Source organism: Scyliorhinus canicula, chromosome 12 (genome assembly GCF_902713615.1).
Source record: "Scyliorhinus canicula chromosome 12, sScyCan1.1, whole genome shotgun sequence".
NCBI lineage: Eukaryota > Metazoa > Chordata > Chondrichthyes > Carcharhiniformes > Scyliorhinidae > Scyliorhinus > Scyliorhinus canicula.
In genome coordinates this window covers 112,463,989-112,480,142 of record NC_052157.1, presented here as the reverse complement: position 1 = coordinate 112,480,142, position 16,154 = coordinate 112,463,989, and the positions used below count along the sequence as shown (strand labels likewise).

The 16,154-nt window shown below is 47.2% G+C and overlaps 1 protein-coding gene across 8 annotated transcripts in view; it reads left to right on the top strand.

The window, feature by feature from the left end:
* Window positions 1-5,103, top strand: part of gtf2ird1 (GTF2I repeat domain containing 1) — a 237,864-nt gene extending 232,761 nt beyond the window's left edge. For all 8 annotated transcript variants that reach the window (XM_038813774.1, XM_038813778.1, XM_038813775.1 and 5 more), the window contains one exon: window positions 4,866-5,103. In XM_038813774.1, coding sequence (XP_038669702.1) covers window positions 4,866-4,934 — 69 coding nt within the window. In that variant the 3' untranslated portion in view covers window positions 4,935-5,103. The remainder of the gene's footprint in view (window positions 1-4,865) is intronic.
* Window positions 5,104-16,154: the final 11,051 nt, after the last annotated feature.

The following is a 16,154-nucleotide window of genomic DNA, read 5'->3' as shown; positions in this document are numbered from 1 at the left end:
CCCCCCCCCCCGCCGACTAGCACGTCACCTTTTTTCGGCCAGCCACGTGCCCGCGCTCCGCACACTCCAGCCCCCCAGCCGGAGGCTCCCCGTCCCAACTCTCCCCTTTACTCGAAAATTGAATTCACCTCCAGTCAGCAAAGCAGCATCCAGCCCACCCCACCCCCCCCCCCCCCCACTCTAGTCAAGCGTTCGCTTAACTCCCCCTTCCCCCCCCCCCCCCCATTGCACTCCCGCAATCATGTGACCTGGCCGTTCCCGCCTCTACCTCCAATGCCCCCCCCTCAACTAAGTGAGGTCGAGAGAGTCCTCCCCCTACATCCCGTGTGTACAGAGAAAAAAAAAACCACAACTCTCTCAAACAACAAACTTCGGGTGCTACCCCCAACGTTGAGCGAATAAACTGCGCTCACTGTCTGGCCGACCCCATCACCTGTGTTGCAGCTCTTCCCAACTGCGACCCAACCCAGAAACCCTGAGGGCCTGGGCACGGAGCAACAAAACACAAAGAGAACACGGGAGAAAATCCAACATAACACCGCCCCCCCCCCAAAGCCACCACCAGCATGCCCCAACAACATACTGCAGTCCATTAGTTCAAGTCCAGTCTTCTCGTTCTTTATAAAAGTCCACGCCTCATCCGGCATATCGAAATAGTGGTGCCGGTCCTGATATATAACCCACAGCCTCGCCGGTTGTAACAGCCCGAACTTCACCGCTTTGCTGTGGAGGACCGCTTTGGCCTGGTTGAATCCCGCACTCCTTTGGCCAGCTCTGCACCCCAGTCCTGGTAAATACGGATCTCACAGTTCTCCATCTGCTACTTCGCTCCTGCTTCGCCCATCGCAGGACACAATCCTTATCGGTGGAATCTTACTACCATAGCTCTCAGCGGCTCATTCGCCCTAGGCCTTCTTGCCAGGACTCTGTGCACCCCATCTAGCTCCAGGGTCACGGGAAAGCCCCCGCGCCCATCAGCGTTCCCAGCATCGTGGTCACATACGCACCAGTGTCCGACCCCTCCACCCCTCCACGCCTTCAGGGAGACCCAGAATCCGCAGGTTCTGCCTCCTTGACCTGTTTTCAAGGTCTTCCAGCCTCTCCAGCCATCTTTTGTGCAGAGCCTCGTGCGCCTCCACTCTAACCGCCAGGCCCAAAATCTCATCCTCGTTATCAGAGGCCTTCTGCTGCACCTCCTTGATTGCCGTCCCCTGCATCTTCTGGGTCTCCACCAACCTTTTAATAGAAGCCTTCGTAGGGGCCAACATCTCTGCCTTTAACTCGGCAAGGCAGCTTCTGAGAAAATCCTGCTGCTCCCGTGACCACTGGGCCCACGCTGCCTGATCCCCGCAGGCCGCCATCTTGTTTTTTCGCGCCCGTTCTTCTCTCTTCTCCAAAGCCGCTTTTTTGACCGCCCCACTCCTGGTCCACTCCATCCAGCGCTGGGGGACACTCACTGTTTCCTTCCCACACCGGGAATCGTCGTCCAAGTGCCGCTGGAGCTCCGTAAAGGGTCCAAAAGTCCGTTATCGGAGGGAGCTGCCGACCGTGCGACCTACCTAGGTATAGCCGCAACCGAACGTTATTTAACCTATGAGTTGTGAAGTACAAAATTTGAAAACCCAATAAAAACACTTTTTTTTAAAAATCACTGTACTATTGGCTGCCATGTTTTTAATTTCCTGGGCCCGAAGCTCTAGTATCCCCCCCGCCAACGCCCCCCCCCCCCCCCCTCCCCCCCCCTCCCCTCCACCCCCCCCCCCCTCAAAGTCTCTGTACGTCTCACTGTTTCACAGAATCAGTATTGTTAATGTGTAGAAGGAGGCTATTCGACCCATTGTGGCTGCACAGCCTCGCCAAATGAGCATCATGGCTTAGTGCCAATCCCCTGCCTTTTCCCCTGCGTGTTGCTTCCATTCAAATAATCATCCAATGCTTCATGAATACCTCGATTGAACGTGTCCCCATCACACTCCGGGCAGTGCATTCCAGACCCAAACTCGCTGCGTGAGAAAGATTCTCACATCACGTTTGCTTATTTTGCAAGTCACTTTACATCTGCGCCCAATCTGTTCTCAATCCTTTTACAAGCGGGAACAGTTTCTCCCTGTCTACTCTGTCTAGCCCCCTCATGATTTTGAACATCTCTATCAAATCTCCTCCTAAACTTCTTCTCTCCGAGGATAACAGTCCCAACCTCTCCAATCTATCCTCATAGCTGAAGTTTCTCATCCCTGGAACCATTCTTGTAAACCTCTACTTCACTCTCTCAAATGTGTTCACATCCTTCCTATAGTGTGGTGCCTACAACTGTACGCAATGTCCCTGCTGAGGTCTAACTAGTGTCTTGTGTAAGTTCAGCATAACTTCCTTGCTTTGTACACTATGCCCCTATTAATAAAGTCCAGGATACTGTATGCTTTATTAACTGTTCTCTTCACCTGTCCAGCCACCTTCAATGATCTATGCACACATACACGCAGGTCCCTTTGCTCTTGCACCTCCTCAATATTTTATATTGCCTCTCCATGTTCTTCCTACCAAAATGCATCAACTCACACTTCTGTGCATCGAGTTTCATCTGCCACTTATCTGCCCACCCCACCACTTTAAGCTACTCCTTGAAACCCCTTTTGGTCATCTGTCCAGATATCTCCCTGTGTGACTCAGTTGACAACATTCCTGTGATGCACCTTGAGACGTGCAACTGCATTGAAAGTGCTATCAAAATGCAAGTTGCTGTTGTCCACTGAAGACTGGGGCATCAATGCACAAACTCATTTCAAATAGGACGCTTAGCGGAGACTTTAATCTCACCAGAGAAGTTGGACTTTCGGGCAGCACGGTAGCATAGTGGTTAGCACAATTGCTTCACGGCTCCAGGGTCCCAGGTTCGATTCCTGGCTTGGGTCACTGTCTGTGCGGAGTCTGCATGTGTCTGCCTGGATTTCCTCCGGGTGCTCTGGTTACCTCCCACAGTCCAAAGATGTGCAGGTTAGGTGGATTGGCCATGCTAAATTGTCCTTAGTGTCCAAAAGTGACCTTAGTGTTGGGTTGGGTTATGGGGATAGGGTGGAGGTGTGGGCTTGGGTAGGGTGCTCTTTCCAAGAGCCGGTTCAGACTCACTGGGCCGAATGGTCTCCTTCTGCATTGTAAATTCTATTAACCCCAGTGGGAGCTAAACAAACAATCCGCCTAAACGCATACAGTTATGGTTTTGACTGGATGCATCCATTTAAAAAGGAAAAGCTATTGCTCCAGATGGTTGATCTATTCACTCTCAAAGTCAAGTGAATGATGCTGTTTAGAAGCAATGCAGATAAAACATCTTGAAGTATGGGTGCCAATTGTGAGTGTTTTAAAAGTAGCACACTTGTCGGAGGAGGATATCTGTACTGAAGTTATTGCAGTATTCCTCAACTCTTTGCTTTCTATCTTATTCAATACGTTAAACTTTGTTTGCCTCTTCTGGTAAGAATTTTATTCTCATAAATGCTATGAGTGCATGTGCATAAGATACACTTGAACTCAATTTATCAAAGTTAAGATAAACAGGAAGACAGAGTATTTTACAACATTACAAAACTGGAAGAGGGCAGGAGAGTTAAACTGAGGAATAGCTCTTTATTGACAAATGTGGCACCTCTGTATATTCAGAAAAGAACCTATTTTGCAGGTGGGGGCGGCGCGGTGGCACAGTGCCTCACAGCGCCAGGGATCCGGGTTCAATTCCGTCCTCGGGTAACTGTGTGGAGTTTCGTTCTCCCCGTGTCTGCATGAGTTTCCTCCGGGTGCTCCGGTTTCCTCCCACAGTCCAAAGATGTGCAGGGTAGGTAGATTGGCCGTGCTAAATTATCCCTTGGTGTCCAAACGCGAGGTAGGGTTACGGATGAGGTGGGGGCATGGGCCTAAGCAGGGTGCTCTTTTGGAGGGCCAGTGCAGACTCGATGGGTTGATTGGCCTCCTCTGCACTGTCGTGATTCTATGATTCTACTTCTTTACATTCAGACATGTACTGTAATACATAGGGCGGAATTCTCCACTCCCGGGAAAAATCGGGAGGGCCGTCACGAACTCGGCCGAGTTTCACGACGGCCTCGGAGGCCGCTCCTCGCCCCCTATTCTCCCCTCCCGGCGGGGCTAGGAGCGGCGCTCCGTAACTCTTGGCCGCCGGGCGGCGCGCCGAGAGTGACGCGACGGCGGCGCCTATGTGACGTCAGCCGTGCATGCGCAGGTTGCCCGGCTCCAACCCGCGCATGCGCGGCTGATGTCACGACGGCTGACAGCTCGAACCCACGCATGCGCGGTGGCCGTCTTTTCCCTCAGCCGCCCCGCAAGACATGGCGGTTTGATCTTGCGGGGCGGCGGAGGGGAAATAGTGTGTCCGATTGAGACGCACAGTCGTGGTGCTCATTCCCCACCAGGCCCCCTACAAGCCCCAAAACGGGCATCTCACGGCGATTTCACGAAGGCAGTGACCAGGTATGGTTGCCGCCGTCGTGAAACGGTTGCGAACGGCAGGCCGCTCGGCCCATCCGGGTCGGAGAATCACCGGTTGTGTGAAAAACGGTGAGCGGCGATTCTTCCAAGCGGGGGGGGGGGTGGGAGAATCGCGGGGGGCGCCAGGGGGTCGTGAAATTAGTCAGGGGGCCCTCCCGCGATTCTCCCACCCGGCGTGGGGAGCGGAGAATCGCGCCCATAGCGCTTTGTACAGCGTTACACAGTTCATTCTATCTGTTGTTCAATTTTAAGTATATAAAGCATGTAACTGTAAAGAGTAAGAGTGGATTTAGTTTATTGTTCTGACCTCAATGTCTTGCCTGTCCTGTACAATGATATTGTCATTTCTTTCTCTCTCTTCGCAGCAATGGCCGATGTATCTGGTAGACTACGGTGCAGTCAACATGCAGATCCAGGGGCCTGTAAATTTCTAAACAGCACCTTACTCAAAAACAAGCATGATTTTGACAAAATCACATGTAATTATGTACCATAACCGTATAGTATGAACTATAATATTTCCTTCTAGAACAGGTCCTGATTTTTACACTGTCTCCATATGATCAAGGGCTCTAAATAAATGTGCTGCCGTGCACTCTCACATACCGGCTATTTTATTCGCAATAAAGACAAGTTCATGAACACTTGCAAGTTCCGGCATTTCACCGAGGGGAATCCAGGACTATTGCAGTTGGATCGGGATCGTGAGCAATGCACAAACCCCTTCATAGAATTGACAAGGCTACTCTTTTCAGAATTCTGAGTTATGTCCAAGAAGGGAAATAGTGAGGGAAGTTTCCCTTGCCCCACCGCTTACCTCCTCCTGGAATTTGGCGACAGACAGTATTTGTTTCAGAGATTACGAGGCAGAAATGCGTGGTGCGCTTTGCGCAGCTTTCCGATCCAAGTGGGCACAGGCGATTTAGAATAGAAAATGAACAGACATTAGTCCCACTGTTAAAATCATGGGATTGTTCCTGTCTTCCAGAAAGCAGCTGTTAAGATAAGTGCTGTTGTGGACTTCCACAAACTAATCAAAGGAGTCTCAGGTACAGGTCACCATCATTTATTCAAGCATGCAGGGAGAGAACTGTCTTAGCGATCCCTAATACAGCACTCTGACAAATGTTCACTTTATTTATACATTGTTGGTCACATACACAATTATTGTCTAAATTCCAATCTTGTCTAAATATAGGTTTATATTACTTTACCTGAGCAGGCTCGTAGTCTCTTCCTAACTAGACTCTATTTGTTTTCTCCCAAAATGTGATCTCTTTTGTCTTGATTCCTGTCCGTTTAACGGTAGACAGTTGGTTCCCAAGGCCTTACTGGAGAGATTTGCTGATATGGGCCCTTAGGGTGTGTACGGTTCATTGGTGACTGGTTGCGCAAGCATTTAACTAGCAAAGGGCTCTTTACTCTAAATCAGGAATGTTAGCTCTAACCCTCTTTGAATACATTTATTTTATTTCCCCTCACTCCAGCAGTATCAAATGAACTTTAACGTAAATATATTTGATGTAATACACTTTGGAAGGAGAAATGGAAGCATCATCTCCACCTTACAAAATAAGAAACCAAATTAGGTAGAAGAGCAAGGGATCCAGCTGAACAAAGCATTAAAAGCAATATTACAGGTTAGTGAAGTAGTATAGAGTTCAAAGGTTCAGGTCCACCACCAGAATGGTCTCCAGCAGCATCAGCCTCTCCACTCTCACCTTGTGCCCTAATCGAAATAAACTCCCCTCCTATGTACTATATTGATACCAACACAGACTATTAGACTGCACAGCCCATTTTTGTGCTGCATATTCAGTGTAATTCCATGCGATGCGTGCTGAAAAAACCCATTGGTGATTAATTCTTCACCAACCAAAGGTAAATGAAATAACTTTTTTTACAAATTAAAAATAATTCCCTGCAGAGCCAGGGGCGAAAAGGAGTGCTCTGTCTAACCTGCACGAGTTGTGATCATTCTCCTCTTCCTGGCTTTAGTCCACGCCAATCCTCTCTCCTGGTACTTGCTATAGCAACCGTTGCTATAGAAACACAGAGCTCAAAATTGATCTCCTTAAAGCAAAAATCTTTTACCAGACTGTAGTCTCATGTCCCGATATCTCCTTATAGTTCGCTGTAAAATTGTCTGGTAGCACTCCTGCAAACTGTTTTGTGATGTTTTGCTGTTTTTAGGTGCTGTATAAATAGAAATGGGCAAGTTGGAGAAGAATGAATAGGAATGTCTTGCACAATGAGATGCGTAACGTAAAAGCTATTTCAGGACGGTGGCGCAGTGATTAGCACTGCTGCCTCACCCTGCCGAGGACCCGGGTTTGATCCCGGCCCCGGGTCACTGTCCATATGGAGTTTGTACATTCTCCCTGTGTCTTTGCGTGTGTCTCATCCCCGCACCCCAAAGATCTGCAGGGTAGGTGGATTGGCCAAATTAAATTGCTCCTTAATTGGGAAAAAAATACTGGGCACTTTAAATTTAGATTTAAAATTTTTTTTCAGCTGTTTGATGTCAAAATATGAGACGTAGATGGCTGCAGGCTAATTGTAGCTCCTGTGTTTTAATTCAACTTGCCCTCTTCCCCTCGCACCCTCGCCAATTCAATGCAGCTCTGACCTGGACAGCCCAACAAGTAGCTGATCATCTAACCCAGCAAGATGGTTCCTGTGAGAAAAGAGTCTGCACCCGAGATGTCGACTGTCCTGTGTTTCCTCAACGGGTAGTGTCCGACCAGCCGAGCATCTTCAGCCACGCTCGGAGAGTGGGTTAACGATTCAGGCACTCAGAGCCATTAGAATTTACAACATAGCAAGCAAGTGTAGCTTCTATTGTGGTGCCCATGCTTTTTCTTTACCAGAGGAATTTTAAATGATTTACACTGTTGTCCTCCCTCTCTATAACTTGCAAATATATATATGTGTATATTTGCTCCAAAAAGATGCAACATCTAGGCTGATGTTCCAATGCAGAGTTGAGGGAAGTGCTATACTGTCGGAGGTGCTGTCTTTCGAATGAGGCATTAAACCAAGGCGCTCTCAAGTGGATGAGAAAAATCCCATAGCACTATTTTGAAGAAGAGCAGGGGATTGATCCCTGGGGTCCCGGCCAATATTTACCCCTCAAATTAACATCACAAAAACAGGTTACGTGGCTATTAACACATGGCTGTTGTGGAAAAGTGGGTTGGGATTTTCCAGTCCTGCCCGCCATAGGATCTTCCAGTCCTGCCGAAGATGATAGACCTTTGGTTGGTTCACCGCATCCGCCACTACAGGACCCACCTTGGTGGGGCGGGACAATCCCAGCTCTGCTGTGCATAAATTGGCTGTCCTGTTTTCCACATCACCGCCGAGGCTATATTTCAAAAATACTTCATTGGCTATAAAGCATTTAGAGAAGTCCTGAGGTCATGAAAGATTCAATATAAATGCACGTCTTTTCTACTGATCTCAGCCTCAACTTTCTGTAGTATTGAATTCTATCTGTCAACTTAGTGCCAATTTTGAATTGATCAAACCTGTCAATGTCTCCCAACCAGACAAAACTATCTTTGCCCATTTAACTTTCTTGAACCCTTCTCTACTCCACTGTCTCAAGTCTGTCCTCATAAATGTGAGAGTTCAGATGCACGTGAAGAGTGAATGTAGGGTTGTTTATATTTGTCTCCACTGCCTGGGTGGTAATCTGATGAGGCACGTTACCAAATCTTTATAGACCCTCCTGATCTTTGTTACAATTTCAAGACAGAGAAATCATCCATATTCCGGTTAGTCAGGCGAACCAAGGGACAAGCGCATGGGGAATGGATATCATTAAAACCCAACCAAACAAAGTCTGGTGAACTACACCAGCCACCTTGATGATGAATTAAAGCTGTGAAGGTGATGGCTGTCTGTAGGGAGGAAATTTGTTGGTGTTGCTGGGGTGGATGGAATTATTTGCACAGGGTAATGGTGGAAAGCTTTCAAAGCTGCAACACACTTGCCAAGTGAAGCACACCTGAATAAGACCTGGTATCAGGTCTGTGACTGCGGGCACACACTATGGCACATATGTTCCTCCCAGGATGACAGGCACTGTTCACCTTCCAATGGGGCAAGTGGGCCAACTCCAGTCGTCTCTGCAGCATGATTTTGAGCAGGGCACAGCGGACTATTACATTCCTGGACATCCTTGCTGCGGTGAGTCAAAGGGGAACTTTCCAATCGATCAAGGCAATGGAACCTCATGTTTAGTAAACCAATGGCTTGCTGTTTGTTGCTCTGGAGGTGACGGGCCTCCTGTTGTACCTCTGTGGTGGGACTGAATGGGAAAACATAGGCTGCGATTTTCTGGCCCCTCGTGGGAGATTCGGCGGCCCAGCCGAAGGTCCATTGGCTTTCAGCGGGTCTGGCTGTTCGGGGAGCAGACAGGGCTGGAAAATTCCACGTAAAGAGTGCAGCAGGAAATACAGTCAGCGTAGGAAAAATGGTCAAAAGACAAAATTGACTCTTTGGTTATAAATGCCGCATGCATTCAGATAGATAAATTGATGGCACAAAATGGGTATGGAATAATTACCATTGCAGAGACGTGGTTGCAAGGTGACTAAGACTGCAAAGTCAATATTCAGGGTTACTTGACATTTCAGAAGGAGCAGCAGAAAGAAAAAGGAGATGGAGCAGCTCTTAATAAAGGATGAGATCAGTACAATGGTGAGAAATAATTCTGTGTGGCTTAGAAGATTAAGATGTAGAATCAGTTTGAGTGGATATTTAAAAAAAGTTTTTTAATTTTCCCACGGCCAATCCACATACCCTGCATATCTTTGGGTTGTGGAGGTAAGACACATGCAGACACGGGAATGCAAACTCCACGCAGACAGTGACCCGGGGCTGGAATCAAACCCGTGTCCTCGGCATCGTAAGGCAGCAGTGCTAACTGCTGCACCACCGAGCCACCCACGGTGGAGATAAATAATAACAAAGGAAAGAAATCACTGGTGAGATATTAGGCTATCTAACTTAAAACATAAAAAATAAGAGCAGGAGAAGACCATAACAGCAAGTTAACAATAGCTACACTGTAAGACCGTGTATATATCAAGAAATAATGGGGGCTTGTAAGAAATGTATTGGAATAATCATGGGTGCCTTTAAGTTTTATAGATTGGGCAAATTGGACAGAAGGATAGACTTGAGGATTGAGCATGCTCAATTTATTAGAACAACATGTCCTGGAACCAGCCAGGGAAAAGGTTATTTTAAAACTGATCATGTGTAATGCGACAGAATTCATTAATGATCTCATAATAAATGATCCTTGAAGCAAGAGTGGTCATAACACCATAGAATTTCACATTCAGTTCGAGTGTCAGAAGTGGGGGTCTGAAACTAGTGTCTTAAGTTTAAATTATTCTACCTTCCTTTGCTACCACTACAAATTCATGAGCATAGGTTAAACAGTTAATAATTATCTAACTTCTAGTCGTGGACATTTTTTTCTTTATTCATTTTACAGGATGTAGGTGTCTCTGGCTCAGCCAGCATTTATTGCCCATCCCTAGTTGCCCTTCAGAAGGTGGTGGTGAGCTGTCTTCCTGAAGGGTGCAGTCCTGATGTACAGGTACACCCACAGTGCTGTTAGGGAGGAGCTCCAGGACTTTGATCCAGCGACAGTGAAAGAATGGTGATACATTTCCAAGTCAGGGTGGTGAGTGACTTGGAGGGGAACCTCCAGGTGGTGGGGTTCCCATATATCTGCTGTTCTTGTCTTTCTAGATGGTAGTGGTCATGGGTTTGCAAGGTGCTCCCTAAGGAACCTTGGCAGGCTACAGCAGTGCATCTTGTAGATGGTACACACAGCTGCCACTGTTTGTTGATGGTGGAGGGACTGAATGTTTGTGGAAGGGGTAGCAATCAAGGGGCTGCTTTTTCTTGGATAGTGTTGAGCTTCTTGAGTGTAGTTGGAGCTACACTCATCCAGGCAAGTGGAGAGTATTCCATTACACTCCTGAATTATGCCTTGTAGATGATGGATAGGCTTATGGGGTTCGGACATGAGCTACTTGCTGTAGGATTCCTAGCCTTTGATCTGCTCTGGTAGCCACAGTATTAACATGGCTAGTCCAGTTCAGTTTCTGATCAATGGTAACCCCCAGGATGTTGATTATGGGGGATTCAGCGATGTGAATGCCATTGAATGTCAAGCGGCGATGGTTAGATTCTCTCTTATAGGAGATGGTCATTGCCTGGCACTTGTATGGGGAATGTAACTTGCTCCTTCATTGGAAAAAATTGAATTGAGCACTCTAAATTTATTTTCATAAAAGAAAAAAAAATGACTCCTTCTATCACAGTGCTGATGATGAAGAGTAGACTGATAGGGCAGTAATTGGCTGGGTTGGATTTGTGCACAGGACATACCTTGGCAGTCTTCCACATTGCTGGGTAGATGCCAGTGTTGTTGCTGTACTGCTGGAACAGCATGACTCGAGGTGTCACAAGTTCTGGAGCACAAGTCTTCAGTGTTATTGCCAGAATATCGTCAGGACCCATATCCTTTGTGGTATCCAATGCATTCAGCCTTTCTTGATATCATGTGCAGTCAATCGTATTGAATGAAGACTGGCATCTCTTATGCTGGGAACCCCGAAGGAGACCAAGACATCCAGTACTTCTAGCTGAAGAGTGTTGTAAATACTTCAGCCTTGTTTTTTCCATCGATGTGTTGGGCTCTCCCATCATTGAGGATGGGGATATTTGTGGAGCCTCCTCCTCCAGTGAGGTTTTAAAAACAAATTCCAATGAAGGGGCAATTTAGCGTGGACCAACGCTGCACACCTTTGGGTTGTGGGGGTGAGATCCATGCAGATACATGGGTAATGTGCAAACCCCATACAGACAGTGACCCGGGGCTAACTGCTGCTCCATGTGCCGCCTTCCAGTGAGTTGTTTAATTGTCCGTCACCATTCACGGCTGTATGTGGCAAGACTGCAGAGCTTAGATCTGATCCATTGGTCGTAGGATCACTTAGCTCTGTCTATTACTTGCTGCTAATGCTGTTTGGCAAGCAAATAGTCCTGTGTTGTAGCTTCACCAGGTTGACACCTCAATTTTAGGTATGTCTGGTGTTTCTCCTGGCATGCTCTCTTGCATTCTTCATTGAACTAGGGTTGAACCGCTCTCTATATACATATATACAGACAAACAACACAAAGGGGAAATGGTGTTGGAAAGGGAAAGAAATGATTAATAAAAATAAAAAGGTAAGGATCTTTGATGCACAAGACTGGATGACTTCCAGTCAATGTCTTTCTGGGGGTGAGGGTTTAATTTTGGTACTTCTTCCTTCTGGGCTTAAGATGGTTTTCTCAGGCAATGTTGTCTACCTTCTCTACAGACTCAGCATCATTTCAGGTTCACAGCAAAGGATGTGCCAGGTACTCACTGCTTTCAGAACAACAGCTGTTCTTTCACTTCAGCAGGCAGGGGTGATAAAGAGCATTCCTTTCATTTCCGAGGTCTAAACACTTCTGCCAAGTTCTCTCAGAAAACATGCTGTAGGGGACTTCCGGTGACGGCGGGCGGGAGGCAGCTGCACATTGGAGGGCTCCCGTTTGGGAACGGCATTTTCGGGGCTTTAAGCCCGGTCCCAGGGGCCACTGAGGCGGCAAAAGCAGGGAGAAGGCACAGAGGAGGCACAGTAAAGGAAAATGTCGAGGGTGAGCAAACAAACGGCCGTAAAAAAAACAGCTGAAGGTCCGTCGGGGAGTGGAAAGGTCACCGCGGGGTCATCAAGGAAAATAGAGGCTGGAGCACCAGGGGAGGCTGCATTGCTTATGACTGAAGAAATGACAAAGGTGATGGCTGCAGAATTTGAAAGGCAGTTTACAAAACACATGGAGGCGATGAGGAAGGAGATGTGGGTAGTTTTGAGCGTGCTGGTGGAGGAGGCGATTACCCCGGTGAGGACGGCAGTGGCGAGCGCAGTGGCGGAGGTGCAGGAGCAAGGTGAGGCGCTGAAGGAAGTGGAGGAGACATTATTGCAGTACGGTGATCAACTTACCTCAATGGGGAAGGAGATGTGGAAGGTGATAGAGATTAACAAGGATCAGCAAGGGAAAATGGAAGACTTGGAAAACAGATCCAGGTGACAGAATATAAGGATTGTGGGGCTGCCCGAAGGAGTTGAAGGACCGAGGCCGACTGTGTATTTTGCCGCTATGCTGGCGAAACTATTGGGGGAGGGGGAGGATCCCTCCTGATATGAACTGGATCGGGCTCATCGGTCAAGTGAGCCGCCACGAGTAGTGACTCTGTGCTTCCGTAGGTACTGTGTGAAGGAGAAGGTCCTGTGCTGGGCCAAGCAGAAGCGGGTGGTGCAGTGGGCTGGAGCTGGTATACGTGTATATCAGGACTTTACGGTGGAGCTGGCGAGGAGGTGGGCTGCCTTCAACCGGGTGAAGAGGGCACTGTACATTAGCAAGGTGCAGTGCGGCATTGTATATCCAGTGAAGCTGAGGGTGACTTACAAGCTCAAGGACTTTTAGTTTGGAACGGCAGAAGCAGTGGAGGAGTTTGCGAAGGCAGAAGGACTGTGGCAGAATTGAGAAATGGCCATGTGCCGATGTAACCTCATGACTGTATTTTCTTCTTTTTTGTTTCACTGCGTGCGGATGTATGAGCTAATGTATATATTTGGACAAGGGAAGTGATGGAACTTTCACTCGAAATGAGGGCTCTTTGGGGTTTAGGTGGATATACGGGGTTTGTGTGCTGAAAGGGGATTTCTGGGCTTTCCTAGGGCCTGGCAAGGGGGAAAGGGACCCAGGCAGGGGCCTCCACGTTGGCCAGTTTAAGCCAGCCACTGAATGGGAGTGAGGTGGGGGGGAGGGGCTGCGGCCATCGGAGACCATCAGAACAGGGTCCAAGGGGTCTAGCCGGGTGGAAAGTTGGGGGAAGGATCAGAGGTTGAGGGAGGAGTTTTACAAGAGGCAGTGGGGGGGGGGGGGGGGGGGGGGGTGTTTCCAACTCTTGGGTATCATGTACGGTACTCTTTCAGAGGTTGGATCACATTGAGTGTAGGGGGTGGGAAGTGGTCACTATAGGTTAATGGTGACAATGGGCGGTCCCTGACTCCTTTTACTTTTTCTCCTTTGTTTTTTGTTTCCACCGTGGGAGGATTTGTTTTATTGGATGCATATATTGACAGGTGGGACGTTGTTTGGGATGGTGGGAGGATGGGATCGTTGTTATTGTTAAGGGGATTGATTTTGTATTTGTTACCGTTTACTGTCTGTTGGTGGGGTGTAAATTTTGAAGGAAAATGTGAAAATGCAGAATAAAAACATTTTTTTAAAAAACATGCAGTAGGAACCAATTATGACCATTGTCAAGCAGAACATTGTTCCGGGCTGTTGAATCTCTGTCTATTCAGAACCTTGGATATCCGTTATTCCTTTTCAGTTCCCAAATAACAGAGGTTAGGTCTGTGCTTTTTGGCAAAGTCCACTGGACTTTATTAGTCAGCTGTCGTGCCCACTGGTGAATTTATTTTCAATACAACATTTAGAGAGTTCCGACTAGCCTTAAGCAAGCTAGTCAGATTGATTGTCTTTGGCGAATACAGTGGTTGGGTTTTAAAATACAAATCGTGGTAATTCTTCAAATCACAATACACAGAATAACAAAGCTAAGTGATTTAAACAAAAGAAAGATTGCGATGGCAAAAGCAAGCAGCAAAGTCATAGATTTCAGAGAGAGAGAGAGAGTGATTCCGGAATGGGTTTTTCCACCCTGGTAAGATATTCTTAAAGGGATTAAAGTTTCACCTTCTTTTCACCTCTGATTGGCTTTAACTAATTTATAATTCACTCAATTCAGCCAAATTGTCTGTCCATCAATTTAAGAGACATATGTATTTAAATATATTGGTACAAATTTTTCCATACCATCGCTTGCCAATTTTCGTTCAGAAAGTATCTCGAGACAGGCTGTTTCCATAGAGACGGAACTACCAGATCTTACTGTATAACAATGGGACCTTTTAGCTAGTTGACGTCACTGTTCTTACAGTCTCAAGCAAGTCTCAAGCAACTTGCAAAATGTTCCCAGCTATTCGGCTTCCCTTACTCTCATGGTTACTATGATTATAGTTAATTATTCTTAATGAGTTCTCATTTAAACCTCTTATCTCTGACTAGAAAAATCCATTTCTATCACCGGCCGACCCACTGGTTGCCAGTTAACCAATCAAACTGACTTCCCTCCACAACTGGTTCCGAAGATTAACCTGGTGCCAAAGAGTTTGGATTCTCTCCCAAACATGAAACCTGGGAACACAGTGTCCTGGCAAGCTTTGAACCTTCTGCTTCAAGACACATCCCGATGATGGGTCTATGGACCAAAATAATAAAATACAATAAAAGAAATGGGAACAAAGGTAATAAATAGGAAGGACTCTTACAAATGTTATCGATGTGTGGGAGCTCACCCTCAGGAACTGTGCCACTACAGATAGTTTATTTGTTTTTGGTGGCATGTTGCTGTGCCCGCCAGAATGCGCCAATCTTTAAAAAAAGCAGCAAACCACAGATCCAGTGAAGAAAAATTACGATGAAGATTCTGAGACACACAGATTGAACATGGGGAGAGTGAGCAGAACAGACCAATTAAAAGAGTCCTCACAATAAATGGAAGACCACTAAAGATGGAGGTTGACACCAGGGCGTCGGTCACAGTTGTGAGCAAAGTGAGCAAACAAACATTTAAATATCTTCTAAGGGGTGTTCATTCTTTGAACTTGAGTGAGACAGCAGCCAAGATGGTGACATAAACAGGGGAGACCCTAAACATTTTGGGAACAATGACCCCAGTGTCACAACAGCAACAAGATTCCCAGTTACCTACATTCATTGTTGAGGGGCATCGACTGAGCATCATGGGGTGAGATTGGTTGAGTCAAATCAAGTTGAACTGGTTGAAAATGTTCAAAATCTCGTCTTTCAGGATGGTTTATGCAAATGCAAGGACATGTTCCAGAATGAATTGGGTCGAATAAAAGGTGTAAACGCAAAGACTTGCGTTAACCCAGACTCGACGCCCATGTTTTTCAGAGTGATACTGGTCCCTTACACCTTGTATCAAAAAGTGGAAGCCGAACTTAAATGCCTGCAGGAACTCGAGTTATCACACCCGTGCAGTTTTCAGAATGGGCAGCCCATATTGTCCTTGTATTAAAGCTGGACCGATCTGTTAGGATATGCGGTGATTACAAGCCAGAGTTCTTTATGGAGAGAGAGGCAGGCGCCCAAGCCTTTGCCTCCCTGATCGCTCGCCGGATGCTCCTGCTCGGCTGAAGATCAGCAGTGCCACCCAAAGCCGTAGACTGGTTGTCCGACTTAGTGGAATTCCTCAAAATGGAATAGATCAAATTCACAATCGGAGGAAGGCTTCCGCAGTATGTGGAAGCAATTTACCAACCTGTTCAAGGGCCTTTCGTGACCACCAACCAATATGGGAGGGAGAGTGGAGGTGGGCTGAAACAGAAAATGAAAGAAGGGAAGGGAGGGGAGAGGGGATAGGAGAAGGGAGGAGGGAAGACCCCACCCAGAGTATGTGGAGGGGGGAGGGGGGGGGTGGTAGGGCAGAGGAATCAACG